The sequence below is a fragment of the Brienomyrus brachyistius genome, chromosome 1 (assembly GCF_023856365.1).
Source record: "Brienomyrus brachyistius isolate T26 chromosome 1, BBRACH_0.4, whole genome shotgun sequence".
Classification (NCBI taxonomy): domain Eukaryota; kingdom Metazoa; phylum Chordata; class Actinopteri; order Osteoglossiformes; family Mormyridae; genus Brienomyrus; species Brienomyrus brachyistius.
In genome coordinates this window covers 47,885,699-47,906,527 of record NC_064533.1, presented here as the reverse complement: position 1 = coordinate 47,906,527, position 20,829 = coordinate 47,885,699, and the positions used below count along the sequence as shown (strand labels likewise).

Sequence of the window (20,829 nt, the reverse complement as noted above, 5' to 3'; positions counted from 1 at the left end):
GCAGACTGCATGTCTTATTTACTGACTCTTCAGAGTTAAGCGAATAATTTGCGATCCTTCTGTGATTTTTTGGACCAGCTTACATTTCTGAATATTCAAGCAATTACATACAGTAAGATGGAAATTTGCATGTTCAAAGATTAAGCGACTAGTTTGATCATCCGTGCTGGATTATTGCATCAGTCACTTTAAGGTGAAGTTGATCAGAACATCTGCGTGGATGGAGATGGGTTCCCGTATGTCTACTAAATGCTCTGAGAAAATAGACACATGCTGTGGATCTTTATGACTCCATACCTTCTCCGCAGTCTTCCCAATCTAGGGCCACCTTTTCCATAGCTCCAGTAAGCTCTTCTGCTTGTTGTTCTGGTTCCTCTGCTTTATAAGATGAGCAGTTTGTCATACCTGTGTCCAGGTGTCACTAACCCACTTGGCTCCCTCCTAGGCATCGTCTCCCTCATTCCCCTGGCTGTGCTCTCATAGGACCACCCCCACACCCTGACCGTCTGCAGTAGGAGTGGCTCCGGCAAGGTAAGTAAGGTAAAGTACCCTGGTTTTGTGGCACAGTCGGTCCACATTATCCCCAGGTGAAACACATCTTCTCATAAACTGTAATGCAGGTGGGGAAAATCTGCAAGAGCGCCACCTGCAGGAGGAAGAAGCGCATCCTGCTCATGGTGGTCGCTGTGGTGCTATGCTAGTTGTCCCATGGCGCCTTGGCCATTATAGCCAGTTTTGGGCAACCAAAGCAGCACTGGTATTAACCCCATGATATACATCCTCCTGAACAAGCGGGTGAGCGCCCCCTAGGTGTGTAACCCTGCGTTTACACCAGCTCTACACCCCTGTTTACAATACTTGCCAGACACAATTTACTGTACAGTGCTTTATTTACATATTAAAAAACAATGGACTGACATGTGAGGGAAAAAAAAAACAACATATACAAACTATACCAGCTTTTGTTTCGTATAAACAAATTAAATTTTGTAAAAAGGACCAAATTGGTCAAAAGGAAAAATTCCCAAAACACAAAAAGTTGAAGTCCAGTTTCACTTACTCATCAAAGCAGTTTTAATACCTGTCAGTATTTAAGGCTGTTCCTATGTGACTTATTTCAATGCCGGCGAAATCAATTAACGTGCAGAAAAAGTATTACCACCCCTCCACACCCAAAAAAGTGATCGTGATCTTACATAAAACAAAGTCGTCTCACGCCTGGCAATTCTAGACATACGTGTAGCTGGTTTTGTACCTTCACAAATCAGACTCCCCAACGCCACCATGCCAGCATAACAAAGTAACGCGGGTGTGAATAGATCAGGCACAGTGGGATGAGTGTATTTCGGGAGGCAACCTGTTCACCTACAGCACTTTGATAAAAAGGTAAACACTAGAAGCCAGGTGGCAGACTGCCGAGGGAGCAGATCTCAGATCAGCATCACTTCCTTGTTGTATGCTGGCGATACAGGTTCTGGTGAACCAAACGTTTCCTCACCAAGGGCTCCAGTTCCTAGTTGCGATCGTTCAATTGGCTGCTGCCGATGATAGCAAGCCTCAAAACACAGGATTAACTTGTTTCTCTACAGTTTAAGCTACAAAGAGTCGCGCAGCAAAAGAGAGAAACATCATCAGCTTATCTTCGTCACCTTTGTTCGGTTCAGGTGGCATTCAAAAGGCGTTGCTCCGGTAGGAGTATGGACCCGTCACGCATGTCATGCTGTGAATTACCATCTCTTATGTCAAACGAAACCGACGGAAGGTCACATGTTCGCAAGTGCAGCCGGGGGTGGGGGCTGGAATCAAGCTTCCCTGCTTGGAAAGACTCGTCACGAGTCTTTGGGGGCTTCTGGCTGTCTGCTCTGTCAGCCCCCAGCTGTGTTCAGGACTGAGCATAAGGGCTTATCCTAAATTTCATTTCATTTTCTCCCCATTTCATTTCATTTCATTTCATTTCAAGACGACAGCATGCAAAGCCTCACGGGCCACCGTTTGCGCTCATACAGACTCGCACATGCGGTACAGACGGGCACTGCGAAGAGGATTCACTGGCTCAGCGAGGCTTCCTGAGGCTTAATTGCAAGTTTCGGGTACTGTTGTCATGGTAATTTACACTGCATGTCTAACCTGCTTTGAGCATTTTAAAGTGCAGGTTTTCAGATTCGAGGGGCAAGTCCAGGCAAGTCCCACCACCACTGTATATACAAACCGCCCCGTTCACAAAAAAACATAGCCGATTAAGGCCACTTTAGTCAAATGGACGGCCGATACCACTGATTCTCTTTTTATTCTCATACAAATGAAGTATAATCAAATGTTTTTATCCAAAAACCTATAATCGGGTCATGACACCTCACCATGGACAGGATTCCCAGACGTCCTGCAGAACCTGGAAAACAGCCAACAAATTTTCCAGTCATGGAAATGTTAACATATTCCTAAACTTCATATGGCAACAGTATTCCTGTGCTGAAAATTTTCCAGTACAGCACAAGATTTTCCAGGACATTTTACTTTTTCCTCTCAGTTTTCCATGACTGGAAAATTTACTTTTTTCTAGGTTTTCCAGGACAAGTGGGAACCCTGAGGGCCAGGAGCGTTGAGGGTGGTTTTGAGAAAATGAGGTGGGTACTGTTACCCAACTCTGGGTGTAAAAGATGCTTTGTACTATATACCCCACAGGTCACATTCGGACAATTCACCTGATTTTTTTTCACGTGAATAAATAAGAATGAGCAGCAATGAATTATTTTTCTAAATATATCTGCTGGGTCACGTGACAGAAAACATCCTTTATTACATGTGACAAGATATGGGGGGGGGGGGGGGGGTTCCCTTCACTTGAGGGATTAAACTCTCATCGCTAAAGTGTTGGATCAGCCAAGCTATGTTGGTGCTGAAGAGGAGCTCACGGGGCAATGGGTTAACTGGTTTGGCTAGGATGGTTTACTGCCATTGTTTCTGGTCTGACGTACTGAACGTGCTACAGGTTCAAGGTAAACAAAAAAAAAATAATCAAAAATACAGCATTCTGGATAGTACAGATCAAAGTGTACAATGTCCTCATTACCATGGAGATGTGACATCAAACACTGTGGAGAAATTGGGTCATCCACCATGCCACAAAGGCTTCGTACCTTTAACCACGTGGATGAACGTCAGCGATCTGTGGAAACGCCGCCGTCGATCGCAGCGTCCGCACAAGGCCCAGAGATTTCAACCTACAGTGCTGCATGGGGCTGTGCAGAGACTTTCTGAGAGGGAGGTGCTCAGAGTTTATTAAAGGGGCACTCAGTATCTCAAGCTCACGCACAAGTTCAGGCTAAACGGTTTCGGCAAAAAGGGCCGGTGATCAGGCACCGCCAGCCCTACCTGGTGTTGCCGTGCAACACCCCAATCCAGGACGAATCTGCACTATACGCGATGTGCCGAGTAGATTCACCTGAACATCATGTGGCACAAAAAAAAAAAAAGATAAAATAATAATAAAAAAAAAAACACAACTTTAAAAAGTGGCTCTTTAATGACACCATGTCCTTAGCTTTGTTTGCATTGGCATGTGTATGGTGTGCAAGTCTGATAGAGCATTCAGTAGAATATTTAGGTCCCTCTGTGAACCCACCCTGACCACAAGGAGGGGAACTGTGGTCAACTCAAATGTGCCCCCCCTTGCAAATGGTTCCCAAACCCACCCCAATTAAACGGAACGGCCAATCACAGCAAAATACATCCAAGTATCCACAATACAGCTGTAACAGTGGTTGTTCTATTGCTATCCTACCCATAATTAAGTGTCTTTAGGCTCAGCTACCGCAGAGATTAGGAGGGCAGCGCCCCCTGTTGGAGAACTGTGTCACAATCCATCCAAGGTTTCCTTTTCGAGATTCGACGCGGGCCAGTCGAAAGCCCGGTCCACCCGAATGCTAGAAAGGCAGCGACTGTGGATCCTTCCTTGGCTCCACCCCCTTCTCACAGAGGCGGTTATTGCAGCAGTTTGAGGGAGGTCGGAGGTCAGGGGTCACAGGTCACGGTGCTGAATCCGGCCAGCGTGATCCTGCCTTTGCGCTGCAGATCGAGCACGCTGCCGACGTTGAGCCGCGCCACAAGCACCTTCTCGTAGAGCAGCGGATGGTAGGCGCCCAGCGTGCACGCCGAATCGTAGTACTGCTCGTAGTAGTGGCACAGGTCGGTCTGTCGCATGGAGGGGATGTACTCGTACACGTGCACCTTCTCGCACAGCGCCATCATCAGGAAGATCCCTGCCACACACACACACAAACAAACCTTAAGATGCTGGTTCAGTCCCAGTAGGATGCCGTCATACCCGTGAGTAAGCAAACCCAAACTCTTCCTGTACTCAGCTGATCCACTACTGGAAAACCGGTTTTGCATCCACGGCACTTGCAGCCAAGAGGACGTCTCTGGGTGGAGTCAATCAAGTGATGCCCCCCCCTCATTTTTAGCTCTACTGGTGCTTCGTGATCCTCTACTGCTGCGAACAGAAGCTGGAGGACAACCACCCCACAGCACTGCCCAGAACCATGAGCGTCCCTTATGGCAGCTGGCACCACACGCACTGTGAAGGCAGCTGCCCTCCCAGACTCTAGGGGGCGCTCTCTGATGCCCGACGACGCCATGTGACACACTCTGTGCAGGCTCTAACTTCACATGGACCTGCTGCCATTCCATACTCTGATACGAGTCACACGTGGATCGTATCTGTTCTTCCCAGCGTGTTTTCTTAGTTTTAAACAAAGAACACTCAGTTACTGGCTGTTTACTGTATAAGACACATGTCAGAAGAAGGTCTCCTTTTATTTATCGAACATTTGCTGTAAATATATCTACGCACGCATGCATGTTTGTATTCATGTCTTTGTGGGGACTCTCCGTTCATTTCTATGGGGAAAACCCTAATCGCAGCAACGACAACCCCTACCCAGACCTAACCTTTTCATTTTAAGCTTGACGGCAGTTAGATTTTTATAAAATTGAGTTTCCCCTTGTGGGGACCAAAAATATGAGATGAAGTTTTCATCTCATTTTGAGGGCACTGCCCCCCATAAGATAATATGCACATAACGCACACACAAACAAACGTGACTCATATCTGACTGAATCCTGTTTTCTGTACACGCTAAAGGTGGGAGTTTCATTTCCAACAATACAGATCTGTGCAATAATGGTTTTCGGTGCATGTCGTGTTTCTCATTCGTTAATCATCACAGGGCTGAGTGTTCACTGGTTTGCTGCCCTGCTAGGCCGGGCAAGGGGCGGGATTTAAAGACATTCCAAACTTCAGCACCCGGGAACGTGGTTTATAATGGGTCCTGACAGTTACTCAAGACTCAGAACACCGATAGCCAATTGCACACTAGGAGACACAAGCCAGCCAATCACAGAGAGGTCAAACCGAAGACCCGCCCATCTCTGACACGTCAAACTTGATGAATTTGTGAGGGCCGTGAAATAAGGAGACACCATCTGTCAAGTGATCCGTAGCACTGGCAACAACCTTTAAGGGGGGGGGGGGGGGGTGGGGGGAGTAGGTAAAGCCTGGGAGCTAGAGAGAGAAAGAGAAATAGGAGGGGTACGCCAAGATGGGAAGAGAGAGAGAGAAGAGGAAAAAAAGAGATAGAGCAACAGCAGAAAACAGAAGAAGTAGAGAGACAGTGACAGAAAAGAGAGAAATTGGTAGAGAGATAGAGAAAGAAGGTATATGGACAGGAAGAGAACAAGGAGAGGTTGTGAGAGAGAGAGAGAGAGAGAGAGAGGGGGGGGGGGGGGGGGGGGGAGGGGAGGCCCTCACCGATGAAGCCTGAGGATGGTGGATTGGGCTGGATGCTCTCCTGCATGTTGGCCTGTATGAGGTCCCACATCTGCCAGATGAACTTGGGGTGGAGGATGTAGAAGGGCTGCTCGGGTTTCTCCTTACGGCGCTCCATGTAGGGCCTGAACAGGTTGTAGTCAGGGTTCCGGTACCACTGCCCGGAGATAAAAGGCCCGGTGAGAATTGTCTAGCAGCGGAACCAGCGCAGAGCTCCGCAGACAATCAGTGAGGGCTGGAAAAAGCCGCCAGGCCCATCGTACGTGAGGCTTAACCGGCAACGGCTTTCAGTAACTGTGAGGACAGGAGCTGGAAATCAAAGCCACAAGCCTGGATGTGTGAAGCCACAGTGCTGCATCGCATGATCCATACCTTCAGGAGGTCCACCGCGTACGGCGCCGGATCCCAGGCCACCAAGGCCACATCCTTGTACAAGGCACTTGTGTCAAACTGGTGCTTTGGGGTGGCCAGGATCTGAAAGCATTCAGACAATCAGTCACATGGGGGCCAGCAGGCTCCCGGGACCCTCCCCTCCCAATGGTTCTGTACTGGAGGCCACCCCTCATGCAGGAACCACACGCGACATCCCACCTGAGAGTTAATGATGCGAATGCTGGTCTTGTTCCCGACGTCGTCCTCGTAGCCGTCCGTAGGGGCCGCGTTGAAGCGCAGCACAGCATCATGGGAATCTGTGAGTCACAACTCGAGTCTGTCAAACAGGCCCAAGTCACGTGGCACCAGCAGAGCCGACACGAACCCCCCCCCCCCCCCTCCGTCTCGTCCCGTGTTTGTTTTTCTACAGTCAAAACCGACACAGATCTTTCCATGCACAGACCTACCCCCCTCCAATGTCCCACCCACCCTTCCACCCACAATACACCTCGCCCCACGGTCACAGACTCCTTGGGTAATGTAACACCATCACCGATAATGGACGACATTGGACAAAGAACCCAGTGCTGATGTTTGACAGCGTCTGACTGGCGATTATTACCTTTGTCGGGGAAGTAGGGTTAGGCTACATACAAAGGGATATGACTTATGACTGAGCGTTCAATTCAGCATTCTAGTCTACATTTCCAGCAGTTTAAACACACACACACACATGTTTGTAATTATATCTTTGTAGAGACTCTTCACTCATTTCTGTGGGGAAAACTCTAATCCCAACATGATGCCCTTAACCCCTACCCAGCCCTAACCTTAACCATAAGTGACCATTCCTTCTATGGTATGCGAAGGTATCAGTGTATGTGCAGGCCGCCTATAATGATGCCAAGTGCACAGGGCTTTACTGTAAGTTTGTGCCCCGCTGCTTTTGATGGCTTTAAACAGCCCATGACGCGTTTTTTAAATCATTATCAAATCCGGCCTGCTGATCGATCGACCGATTTCCACAGAGACTGAAAAATGACGATCAAGGGGCCCAACCCAGCCCCTTGTTGGCGAGTTAATGCCAGTCGTTTAGTGGATTACAGGTAGGAGGAGGGGGGTGTTGGACCACTAGATATAATCATTTACATAATAATTTACATGATTTTGCATATATATTTTTTAACACATCGCCCTTCCCTTCGGCACTAATCTTTAAAATAGGTATGTGTGACAGACAAAGGTTTAATTTAAAAGTGGTCGCTAAGTCTGCAAGTCATGTGAATACCCTCAGTACCCTGTAATGACAGAGCTGCGCCTGTAAGGGCATGATGCATTTGCATACATGCAGCCGCACACATAGACAGACAGACAGACAGACAGACAGACAGGCACGCACGCACGCACGCAATTTTATCCCTCGATCAATTAACCAATCCTAGACTTTTAAAAAGTGCGTATCCAGACAGGTCAGAGTGTGTCCATGCATCTGCGAGCACTCTTACACACCAGGCCCTCACTCCTCTGCTGCCTCACCGGCGTCATACACCATTCACAAGTGAGACCTTGAATGCACACTCTTTCAGGCAAGGGCACCAAATGCAAAGCAGGCCTGCGTGTGGGCGGCTGCATGGGGGGTGCAGAGCAAGATTCTTGGTTTTTTTTAAAGTTCAGAGAGGTCAGACAAGGACAGCCGACTACCAGGCACAGGGACATGGCACGCAGGCTCACCCTCCTCTTCAGCGAGGTAATCCCAGTGCCCGCCACAGGAGGGCAGCCCAGGAAATTACTGCGGCCTGCCCTCAGCGGCTGCACAAGCAGGTAAAGCGGCTGGCGCCCATTAGCACCGTCACTCCTCTGCAGATGCTAATTAATGGTCGACAAATATGCTGCACGGCGGCTCCTCAGTGAGAGCGCAAGAAACAGGAATGGGAGGGGGAGGAGGGATCAACGCCATGGCAACGCCGCGGGCACATTCCGGGCAAACGCTAGGAACCTTTTCCGCTTGTGGACCACGGTAGGAGCACAAATGGATGCCGGGGAACAAACTGCGGACCTGAGAGCAGAAAACGCCATCGCCAACCACACGAGAGCCTCCGGGCAGGATAAAGACACAAGATGGAACAAACACAGGAAGCACGTGGGACGCTGCCTAAGCATGATTCGGACCATCCATTCATTTTCTGTAACTGTTTGTCCCATTCAGGGTCGCAGAAAGTCTGGAGCCTATGGGCGGAAGGCAGGGGTGCCGACCCATCGCAGGAAACGCTCACACACCAGTCACTAAACACCTGGAGGAAACCCCACGACAACATGCGGAGAACATGCAAACTCCACACACATGGGGTCATGGCAGAGACTCGAACCCTGGTCCCAGAAGTGTGAGGCAACAGTGCTAACCACTGCACCACCGTGTCGGCCCTAATTTCGACCATTTCCCTTAATAACAGGCTGCTTACAGGCCAAGGACCCCCACGGACACTACACTGCTCAGACCATCTATGCAACGGGGCTCATGGACAATGGGCCAGGAAATGGCAGAGGAGCGTCTGCCGCCGGCAGCGGTGTGGTCACATGATCACGCCACAGTGATTAATGAAAGAGCATGAAACCTCATGTGCACACACTGCAGCCGTGTGGCAAGCTGCACACACACACACACACACACACACACGTTGGTGTACCTATTTAAATTGGGACCGCCCATTCATTATTGTGGGAAAACCCTAATCCCAATCACGGCACCCTTAACCCCTACACATCCCTAACCTTAACCATAAATAGCCAACCTAAATACAAGACTTTTGGCATTTTTACACGCGCACCCACCCACCCACATGCCCGTGCACCCACCCACACACACGCACACATGCACGCTCACACACAACCTTTGCCCCCAGGAAACATCAGGAGGCAGAGCAATGCAGCGGTTCCTATCACTCACCGATCTCTTCTCCTAGGGCGGAGTTCAGGATGGCCCCAGCAGAGGTCACCACCGCGCACGTACGAAACTTCGAGCCGAACATCTGCTCCAGGGGTCGCAAAGGAACCAGCTTGTCCCAGCCCAGCTGGGAGAAAGGCTTCTCGCTCCCGTCCAAGGCCCGGACCTGTACCCGTTTCTTCAGCTCACACAGCAGCTCGTTGCCCCTGAGCTCAGCGTGCTGGCGCCCCCTGTAGGCCACGTGGTGCTTGTTAGCCAACACGTACTCCCTCATAGCACTCTGCAGCCGGGGGCTCAGCATCCGAGCCGAAATGGACCCCTTCCAAAGCCCTTGCAGCACCGTCCTGGACTTTGAGAAGTAGTAATCCTCCAGGTGTCTCTCCGGACGCCAGCGTTTGAAGTTCCGCGAGTTCTGCTGTATATCCCTCCGAGGATTTTCCTCCTCCTCCTGGCTCTGATCCTGGGCCCCGAAGTCCTCAGAGTAGTCGTTGATGGCAAGCAGCGACTCCCGGGTCTGGAGCTCCGGGTAGGCCCCCCCGTCGGTCACCTCCGGACTCTTCGCCTCGCCAGGACCGGGCTCAGACAGGGGCCGTGAGCCCATGATGGCACGGGAGCGGCCCTGCTGGGGGCCCAGGCGCCGTGGCTCCATGTGGAAGACGGCGGCCATGCCGTGCGAGTCCAAGAAGTAGGCAAAGAGTGCCAGGAAGAAGAAGGCCCATGCCAGCATTCCCAGCAGAACCAGCTGCTTCCAGTGCTTCATGCTGGACCTCATGGCCGCCTCAGCGGTGGGAGAGACGAGGAGGCTAGGCCTGCAAGGCAGAGTCACCACAGTAAAATTTACAACCTCTCTCTCCCCCCTACCCCCAAATCCCTTGTGTTTCCTTCCCCATCTCTATCCCTCCTGTTGGCAGGCTGGTGTGTGGACAGCACCCCCTGCAGGCTTTGGCCAGATTGCAGGCACCCTGTCGCTTAGCAGACCGTCCCCCGGCAGGCGTCCCATCTTCATCAGCTGCCTTTAAATCACCGCGTGGGCGGGCAGAACCCCCCTCCCCAAATGAGCCTCCCCCAACCAGAGCCCCTTAATTCCCACCCCCAGATCTCACGCCCCCCCTTCTGCACGATTCCTAGCTTTCCGCTCAAACCTCAGGCGCTACCCTACAGCTGGCAGGATGCGTCAAGGCTATTCTCTACGGCCCATCAGCACATGGCCATATCGTCTAGGAGACGGGCTGGCCTGGGCCGTCCGCCGAGCTCCCGAAGCCCCGTAGCGATTTGGCTAATCTACCGTATCTCACGGCCCATTTATACCGCCACTGTTTTGCTGTGGACCGGCCTCTGCGAACTCTGGTGGCCCTGGGCGTCAACCCCACTCACCGTTCCTACTACTGCCTCCATTTCCACAAACAATTTTATTTTCATAGAAAAGGCATGTCCCTGCAAAAGGCTGAAAACTTTTCCTCCCTGGCTTTTTGTCTCTCCATTCATTCGTGTTTATTTTATGTATTTATTATGTACGGTGCTTTAGTCAGCTGCTGTCATTTCAGTTGTGCTTTATAAATAAAAACTGACTTGCCTGGGCTCTCACCCAAAGCTCAAGAGCCCAATAGTAAAATCACAGACAACCCTTAGGTCTGACCCGGCAACCTTCCGATCACATACCCAGGAACCCAACCCGTCTGGCCCACTAAGCCTACAGGGCCAAACCAGTGCGCATGCTCAACTCTCAGATGCTGTAAAGCAGCCAGATGAAGTGTCCTGACATGATCGCATACCGCTCGCTACTTACAAACAAGCTGGCGGCGTCACTCACGACGTCGGTAGGTAACAGGATCCGGGGTTCGATTAGTGCATAAAGTGTAAGTGTACTCCCACTTAAACAGCGGCATGACACAGCCAGAGGTCTGCTGTCACCAGCAGCTGGTCGCCTTCAGGGGGGGAGGGAACAAAGAAACAAGTCCTCTCAGCACTCCTTGGCAATAACGGATGAATTTTTATTTTACGGGGGTGGTTGCTTGATGGTAGAGGGGAGGGGTGGGGGCTCCTGGCTCTTTAGGTCAAGGGCCCGGGGCTTTGAACCCAACGGTCTCGTCTCCAGGGGGACAGAGAGGGGCCCCGGAGCACCAGACCCCCCACATGCTTGCTGAAAGGCGACCTGGACTGCAGCCAGCTGCGAGGGGGGGAGGGGGGGGCACCCGGATATGCTGGCACAGGAGGCCAAAGACACAGCAGACACGTGGCGCATGGGAAACTCTCAGGTTTACCCCCCCCCCCCCCCACCGAGATGGTTTTTTTTGTTGTAGCTGTGGGGGGAGGAGACTTTTACACCCCTTGACTACCCCCCCATGTAGTCAGGAAGACAGTCAACAAAACAGTGACTGACTTTTTGATTACTGCAGCAAAAAATGTCTTCAGAAGTATTTTGGGGCGATACAGACACCTTCCACATGGGGGTGTTGGGTCACGCCTCCCACATTCCACAGACTCTCAGTCCACAGATGGGGTGGGGGGGGTGATTAGAGGTTGGCTAACGCTGTGAGCACTGCCCTGGGATATTAATCACAGGGCTGGAGACTTCGGGAAGGAGAGACCCATGATGCATCTGGGTGGGGTGGTCTCGACCTGGGTGGGGTGGTCTCGACCTGGGTGGGGTGGTCTCGAGCCGCCACGGCGCACAACGCGACAAGCCGCTCGGGCCTTTAAACGCGGCGCATTGACCGAGGGTCCTTTAAATTCCACTATCAAGCCAAGAGGTTAAAAAGCTAGAGGTTAAACAGGAATGATAACCAGAATAACGATGACAGGCCTGAAGGGGGAGGGGCTGCAAACTGGCATCCAGCGGCATTAAAAAGGGCAACAGATTAACCCAAGGATAATATCAGCTGGGCTCTTAATCACTCACGAGGAAGCTCTGCGCATGAAGAGGCACCTTATTCAGCCCCTAACCCTAACCCCCCCCCCCCCCCCCCCGAGACTCACCATCCCTGCCATACAGACAGATTGCTTTACACCCTACCGGTAAGAAGATACCACACTGTTCTCATGCTGTCTCGCTCCGGCTAGGCCACAAATATCTTTTTCTCCACCTGTAGTGGTTCCCAGCAGCACCAGTCTCTACTCAAGATGTTTTAACCTTACACCCACCCACCCATCCATCCACCCATCCATCCATCCATCCAGCCATATGCTGCAACTGCTTGTCTAAAATTGGGAAGTCTTGATTAAAACTGCCATTTTAATTATATAAAGAACAGACATCAATACAACCAACAGAGGCAAGAGAAATATGACATATAAAATATATAATAATATATAAAATGGGAAGAAATCCAGCATAAACAAAATATGCAGCCATGCTCCCTATGGGTCACCCTGACCAATGGCACAGCCCAAGGATGTTCTCCGCTCCCCCCGACTAATGGCACAGCCCAAGGATGTTCTCCGCTCCCCCCGACTAATGGCACAGCCCAAGGATGTTCTCCGCTCCCCCCGACTAATGGCACAGCCCACGGATGTTCTCCGCTCCCCCCGACTAATGGCACAGCCCACGGATGTTCTCCGCTCCCCCCGACTAATGGCACAGCCCACGGATGTTCCCCGCTCCCCCCGACTAATGGCACAGCCCACGGATGTTCTCCGCTCCCCCCGACTAATGGCACAGCCCACGGATGTTCTCCGCTCCCCCCGACTAATGGCACAGCCCAAGGATGTTCTCCGCTCCCCCCGACTAATGGCACAGCCCACGGATGTTCTCCGCTCCCCCCGACTAATGGCACAGCCCACGGATGTTCTCCGCTCCCCCCGACTAATGGCACAGCCCACGGATGTTCTCCGCTCCCCCCGACTAATGGCACAGCCCACGGATGTTCTCCGCTCCCCCCGACTAATGGCACAGCCCGTGGGTGTTCCCTGCTGACCCTGACCAAATGAAACCTCTGTCCTGTTTACGTTCCCTGCACCTCCACCACATGGACAACTACCTCCCACTGGGAAGGAGGAGGGTGTCATTAGGCACATATGATTACAGGGCTGTTAGTAACCCAAAAGAGGCTCCACCAGTCAGTACTCAAACAGAACCAGTTTAGCCATTTTCAGCTGTATCAACAGGCATCTACGGAATAAACCATTTATGAAGAGGTGAGAAACACGACAGAAGAGAAGGGCAACAGAACTGGGATGGGCGGACAGTCCCAGGACGACATGTAAAAGACACACCTAAAAGAAGCAAAGTGTCATGACATCATATGCCATGTGAGTCAGTCAGCAGAATGACTGAGATGTGTGTGTGTGTGTGTGTGTGTGTGTATGTGTGGTAGCACAGCTAGGCTGACCAAGAAAAGATCATTTAGTGTTCACCTGGAGCGTTCTTGTGCTTCACACGACCACCGTCCGTGTCCACGGTCTGCCCAGCTCAAGCCCCCTCAGCCAGTGTAGCTGGGGGCTACGTATTAAATCAGGTCCAGGTCAGCAGGAGGTCCAAGAAGCTGGGAAACAGACACGGAATTGGCTCAAGTCTCGATTAATTCCAAGCAGCGTGCTGAGGTGAGCATGTGTGACACAGGGTTGGGCGATGAGAGATCATGATTAATCGAGTTTAATTTATGAACGATTTTTTTATACTGCCTTCATAGTTCTCTGACAAGATTTTTTGCTGAACAATTTAAGCGTAATAATTAAGCTGCTCATGTTGAGGCCAGTTTGCTGGCACTTGTGTGATCCATTCCACCAGCTTTGCTTTGACTGAACATGAAATAACGTTAGTTGGACAAGGCGGATGTATGAGACTATATGTTGTATTAAGGGGGCAGTTCATGAACGTTCATTATCAGTCAAAAGTTTTCGCACATACTGAGATTTTCTACATTTTCATGTTACTCATTTAATATTTACTAAAAAAAAAAACACCCAATATTCCTTTCTAACAAATAAATTTACAGCATTTTCACCATTTGAGTGCCTTTATTAGCAAGAAAATGTCATATCTTTGATTCAACAGAACCTCCTCTAGCAGTTATAACAGCAGAGAAAATTCAAGGCGTTCATTCTACTAGGGACATTAAATATGAAACAGGTAACTAGTGCATTTAAAGTGGACCTACGGACCAGCCCAGACGTCCATCATTAAAGAGGGAACGCGTTCATCATCATATTCAACAGCTAAAAATCTCAGATCTCTGGAGGGAGTGACCATCATGCTCGGAGGCAGAGGGGAACCAGAGACCAACAGGGACTTTCGAACCATCATCCGGCGGCAGCAAACACACTGGCCCAGTTAGATAGCCCCCTCCATGCGCTGGTCCGTTTGTATGTCCCAGACACCACTGGATAAGTTTACCACTCCAATTATACAAGGGACATAAAGGACTTTAATATGTGTACGGTGGAAAAAAAATAATCATCCCTTCATTAGCAATAACATAGGGACATTCAGCACATCGAAAGTGAGGAAAGCCCCATAATAATGAAAATTAACGTCATAAATCTCCATCTCCTCCACAGTGAGAGAAAGTCAATAGAACCTTGAATGTGATGAATAAATTATCGTGACGGGTTAATTAAAAACAAAAAAACGCCTTCTGTAAGAGATTGATTTCTTTTACTGATAAAGCCTTTTAAAGCAGTTCTTCTCAGCCTGGTCCTTAGGGATCCTCAGACAGTCCATGTTTTTGCTCCCTGGAAGGGAGCAAAAATGTGGACCGTCTGGGGTTTCCTCGGGACAGTGTTGCGAAGTACTGCTTTAAAGGGCAACAGAGCATGCTTTTCCATCCATCCATCCTGCTTATCCTGGTCAGGACCACAGAAGCCTGGAGCATATCCCAGGGCTGCAGAGGACCTTTGGGGAACATTATTCTAATCCATCAGATTAACAGATTTGACTCGGAAATGTCAAGGAACATGTGAGCACCACACACACTGAGCCAAGGCGGGATTCAAACACACAACCCTGGAGATGCGAGGTCCTCCAAGAGTGTGACATCAACTGATTTCTGATTTCGAAATGTGAAGATCAAGAAAAGCCAATGGCAGGTAAGCATACGTCAGGTAGAACTTATCTACTGCTACAATCTGTTAAATAAGTTGCCGGTGTTGCCGATAGATCACGTGCTTTAACTCAAAAACGACTCTATGGAATCCAAAATATTCCCATGTAGTGGAGGTGGGATGTCTTTTGGCATCTAATACTTTTTCACTTCTTAATTTTTGAATTTCTCACAAATGTGCCACACCGAGTGCGTCCAGCAGGAAGGATGGAAATGATACCGGCTGGCCGTGCTTGCAGAGCTCAGGTAAAGCTTGCTTAGGTTCCCTAAAATTCGCAGCAAAACTCAAAACATTCAGTCAGAGTGAAAATGTTTTAGCGAAATTCATTGATTATTCACCTTCGGCGAATCTTATCGTCGGGCAAATTCCATCGCCAAGATCTCAAAATACTGCAACAGCGTTGCTTTTCACAAAATACCATATGCCATGTTATGATGTGCAGACCGTATGAAGGCATAATACAAAAAAGAGACACTGCGCTAGCCTAATCGCAACCCAGCTATTGCAGTACTTGCGATGTGACAACTTGCAACTACATGCAATGTCAATATTAATGCGGCACCTCGTGCAGGCCTGGTGAGAACCTAGAACCCACAGATTACTGCATTTAAAGTCTCGTCGGTGGCAGTAGTACCTGCGGCGCTTCTGTGTCTGTACTGAGTACGACAGGGCTGCGCTGACGTCACCATGCGTGCCAAAACCCAGCCGCGGCCGTATCTGTTTAGCGCCCTCGAGATGGGTATCTGGAGTCAATCTCATCACCCTCCAGAGACACGGCGGTGTGCTCACATGTGTACGAGTTACATTGTCGGCCCATTCCTCGTGTTGGGGTGGGGTGGGGGGGGGAGAATAATCCAGTCAGAGTTACTTCAGCACAGCTGACCTCATGGAAGCAAGTACTGCCCATCAATCCGTGCGACGGCAGGGTTACAAATCCAGACCCCAAAATCGCCCAATTGTTATGTGCCCCTGCTGTATACCGCTACTGCTGACTATCCTGATACCACCATAACAGGAACATGTACAGACATTCTTCTGTTCTCTGCCTGCAGTGGGAAAACAAGAACGCCGTGTTTTTCCAGTCTAGTTCTGCCTCCATGCAGTTTGAGCATTCATGCAGTGCCCTTTGTATCAAACTCTTTCCACGCATGTAAAATTTGTTCGGAGACAGTGCAGGAATATAAACAAGGTCTGGAAAATAAGTAAAACAAGCAAGCTTGAGAGAGGGGTATTTCACACCATGTCACATGCCCCCCCCCCCAGCCAGGTGCCCCCTCCCTTTACACTGCTAACTTTTCTTTTTCCGCTGTGTCGTCGTCAAAGACCACAACAACACCTCACACATCAAAGACTTTTCAAAGATTAACATTCATACTTTAATATTTGTACTGTTGGCTATCATTTCACAGCTAAGAGCTGGTCAGGTTCACCACTTAAAATTAAGAACAATGTTTCAAAGTACAGATGAGCATAGAGTAGCATTTTGAGTTTCCACACATTCAAATGTTTTGGCACCTTGAACGACCTACTTTCAAACCCTACCTAACTATTCCGTGACATGGCTCAATCCACAGCACGATAAACTTGTTGGTGGTGCACTGTGTGGTTACTTTGCTTTCAGGACGCTCACAACGTTGACAGAGGCTCTGCTACCTAGCAAGTAAACATATCTGTCGACGTGAAACCGCTTCCGAGATCATAATTTAAATATTAACCTCACAACATGTGTCAGAATCTGGTATAAAACACCACAGTTTTTCCTTGGGCCGGATGGATCATGACGTCTTTTCCAGCAAAGTTTTGTGAACAAAATGTAACCAGAGAGCTTGGAAGCTCAATCCTTCTGCCAGCTGCGAGACAAGCTGAGGGCCCAGGAGTCACAGCGCATGGCGGCGACAGATGTGCAAAGGCCTGGAACTAGACGACATTCCTTAAAGACAACCCAGCAGGACACAGCAGTGTCTGGAGGCTGGCTATGAGCATGAACTTGGGCAGGTTTTTGGTCCAACCGCTTCTCAGTTCACCTTTCCTCCCCTCTTCTAGCCAACAAGCCCATGCTTTACACCAACCAATCAGGCGCAAATCGACAGGTCGATCTTTAAGACATTCTTAGTCAAATCACAGCAATCAGACCGTCACCTTCACGCACCCACCTCGGCAAAAACTACTGAGCACCCCCCCCCCCCCCAATGACATAGCAGCTCCCCAGATTATCTCCTTTGTAAAAGTAGCCCTAACCTTGAAAAAGGTTGGAGACCACTACTTTTTAGCATCCCAACCCAAGTCCAACCAATCCAATGGCAGGGCAAATGTGAACCAGGGAATTCTCAGATTTAATTTAAAAGCTGTCTGGTTACCCCCCCCCAGGGGATGTACACTACTGGGATGTCCAGGTGACTTTCCCAAAAGACCACAGCACAACATATATCAGTCAATCAGCATTCTCTGCCAGTCAATCAGAAACTGGATTTTTATGAAGGTGCATGATAAAAGAAAAAAATATTCAGTGCCGGGAACAGCACAGCGAGGCGTCTCTGAGAGCGACGCCCTTCCGCTACGCAAGCTGCCGCGGAGCGCGGCGGTCTGAGCGGCCGTCACGCGCGTGGTCTGCACACGGCCACCCACCTCCCAAGCAGCCACCTGCTTTAGCACGCGCATGCGGCACTGAAAGGTAAGCCTCACGCTGACAGGCTGCTCCGATTTCCATCAGCGGCCCCCGAGAGTTAAGCCAAATCACAGACCTTCAGGGATAGTCTCCCTCTGTATGCTGAAAACCTCCACCAGCAGCTGGATGAGAGCTGGAATTACCATCTCAAAACCACCAAACGTTAAAAAAATTAATAAATGACAATAATTAAAAAACAGAGCACAAACAGCAATTGAGAAGTACTGCAGTAAGACTGCTAGCTCAGCATGTATTTCACCTGGCTAAACTCACAATCCTTACCCGTACTGCAAATATACAACTCTCGCATACTAATATCACTCTTACATTTTATGTACAATGCTAAAACTCTTTATGTGGAGATTCACAGTAATGGTAAATGCATTTGGTCAAAAATTACCTGTATGATAATAAAGACTGTCATTGGTCCATGTGAGAAACGATCACTATCATTTGCTAAAAAAAACCGATACCCACGACCCCAAGATGCCTTTGCCAGTAGTCAGTGGCTGACTGGCCTTCATTTTTCATTTTTACTCAATCACTACTGTACGCTGGATCGTGTCGAAAGTAAAGATAAAACGCACGTACACAGTAACACCTTCCAAATGGTCATGCCTTACAGTCCCAGCAAACATCCATAAGAACCCTGCTGAGGTTTGTAAATTAAAACCGCAGATGGTGAGAAACAAGCAGACTTCACTGTCGTCGAAAATTAATAAGGGAGTAACGAGGATATCTTTAGTCTAAGGTCACCGCCGGAGACATTCCTGTACCTCCCGCAAACTGTCCCCAGGACACCCAAAGTCAGTCCCCCGCCTCCCACCCTGGATAAACCATCTGCGGCTTGCACACACTTCTTAGACCCCCCCCCCCCAGCTTTCCAGCTACGGACACAGCAGTGCAGCACATGCTGAAGTTAACTCCGTCAGTGTTTGGTGTTCATCTGCTTGCATGGCACTTCGATCCTTCTGTCCTTAACGAGACAGCCTGTTAGAGTCACGTTGATACATTTTAAGCTGATACCGCGCATTTCGGCTATATCAGTAAGTCAGATAAGACCGCTCGGTACACAGAAACTGACCTCCGTTGAACCCCGAACGATATCAGCCGGCTGGCTGTGAAGGGGGACATTGCGCCGAGCCGCATGGCCACGCTATTCCTATTACTGTTCGGGGAATAAAAGGTCCAGCAGCCAACCCGATCCGAAACCAGCGCTTCCAACAGCAAACAGGAATATCAGGCGGATCGGAGCGGCATTTATTCGCATGTTTGCGGGTTTTGTACGGCTGACCCCTCCGGTATACCGCACATCGCTCACATCACATAAAAGGAAACTAAACAGCGATTTAAATGCTCAACAAAAAATTAAGAAAAGAAGAAATCGCGACTATCCCCGGTTACTTTGCATTTATTCAGTATAAACATTACCGCATCTATATAACAAGTCCTCAATCCCCATAATGACTGACATTTAAAGCGGCGTTTTGCGATGGTTTGGGCAGTATGCGGGGGTGCAGACAAAGGCTCACCTGCGAGCAAAACGCGGTTTCATTCTCAAACGATCCGATCCATCATCGCGGCGCGGCGCTCCGACCGGTCCCGGTTCACAAAGATTGGGGACGTCGGGCTGATGTGCCGCCGGTTAGGGCAGCACGGTTGTCCGCGATCGGTACATTGATGTGCAGGGGGGAAGGCGGAGTTACCGTGCCAGCGCCAGAACAGCATGCAGCCCGATGGGGAGGTGGAGGATTAGACAATGCTGACGGGGGATGGGCTGCCAGGGGAGGGGGAGGAGAGGAAAGCAGCAGAGGATGGTCTTTTTTCATAGTGGAGTGATTTGGTAAGGCTGTCACCTTTGTCCCACCAGTCGGGATCGTCCTTTGGGAAACCGATGAGTTTTTTACCAAAATAAACATTTGGCATCTGTCCTAATTTCTCGCCCCCGCACCACCGCACCATGTACTCCTTTTTATTTCATTTATTTTTATTTCTTTGTCATAAAATTGCCATGCATGTGTTGCAACATGGCCGAATTGAAAATACTGTCGCTATATGGTCCGTCAACATGCCCAATGGCCCGAATGCCGCTGAGTTTCCGTCGGGTGTGTAAGTGAATCAAGTCGTCGCAAGGTTTCGGGGGCGCTCTTCCTGCGCTGTAAAACATCTACGTCTGAACTGTCTGCTGCCCAGTAGAATGAACGTGCCAGTTTCCCATCCCAGTCATTCATGTATTCCTTACGACAAACTACAATTCGATGTTTTTTCGGAAAACGATAAACACCTTTAGCCGGAAGTTGCTGGTTACGCCATAGCTCAGGAATGACACACGACGAGAAGCAGAATGGTATCCACAAGGAATAATATTTTGTTCACCTTTGAAACGTTTGACACTCCTTCCTCTGATATTCAGTGTACAATTTCCACAGAACAATAAGAGTAGTTTAAACGAACGTCATATTTAATATTCAAATATAAATACAACCCTTAGTTATCCACCAATATCAGTATTAATTTTTGACAGAACTTGAAATTTTTCAAGTCAATGACTTTGATAGCTTTGATATACCAGTATTTGCATTTGAAGAAGGATTCATCTTGCCTACGATAACTAATCCAAAATAATAATTAATGTCAAATCACAGGACGAAGTGAATTGAAATATCTCCACTTACCACTTTAAATGTAAACTGAATATGCTTCAGTCTTTTCATAGGCATTGAATGCTGCTGGTAGACACTTGCCACTGGTTTAGAGGTTTCTGCATTTCTTTTTGTTTTCCTTGTTACTCGTTTAAAAACATTTAGATCTTTATGCAAACCTAAATCCAGATTACAAAACAAATATCAGTGTTAATAGCCCTAGTTATTATTTGATGACGTATCCTCGAACCGTCGTTTCAATAAATCTTAATAAGTCTTAATAAATCATGGTTAATTACCCCGTTTTTTCAATTGATTTTCTTCCTGTTGCTTCCTGTAGGTG

General features: G+C 49.2%; 1 protein-coding gene across 3 annotated transcripts; it reads right to left on the bottom strand.

The window, feature by feature from the left end:
* Positions 1–871: 871 nt before the first annotated feature.
* st6gal2a (ST6 beta-galactosamide alpha-2,6-sialyltranferase 2a) lies at positions 872–20,262 on the bottom strand. 3 transcript variants are annotated; one of them, XM_049001195.1, is made up of 7 exons: positions 20,129–20,262; positions 13,494–13,621; positions 9,144–9,949; positions 6,419–6,516; positions 6,200–6,301; positions 5,810–5,984; positions 872–4,259 (listed from the first exon to the last, which is right to left on the bottom strand). In XM_049001195.1, exons 3-7 carry the CDS (start codon positions 9,910–9,912, stop codon positions 4,012–4,014), a joined length of 1,392 nt encoding a protein of 463 aa, XP_048857152.1. In that variant the 5' UTR covers positions 9,913–9,949; positions 13,494–13,621; positions 20,129–20,262; the 3' UTR covers positions 872–4,011. The 3 variants fall into 3 exon arrangements, with proteins under 3 accessions (XP_048857152.1, XP_048857086.1, XP_048857079.1); XM_049001129.1 differs by lacking the exon at positions 20,129–20,262 and adding an exon at positions 19,377–19,673; XM_049001122.1 differs by lacking the exons at positions 13,494–13,621; positions 20,129–20,262 and adding an exon at positions 19,377–19,681.
* Between the last annotated feature and the right edge of the window lie 567 nt (positions 20,263–20,829).

Bases quoted from the DNA above. Each gene is read 5' to 3' on its own strand.
- st6gal2a (XM_049001122.1), bottom strand. From the start codon at position 19,399: ATGAAACCGCGTTTTGCTCGCAG. The intron at 5,985-6,199 runs GTATGGATCATG...ATCTCCGGGCAG, and splicing joins ACGCGGTGGACCTCCTGAAG to TGGTACCGGAACCCTGACTA. The intron at 4,260-5,809 runs GTGAGGGCCTCC...TGTGTGTGGCAG, and splicing joins ACCATCCTCAGGCTTCATCG to GGATCTTCCTGATGATGGCG.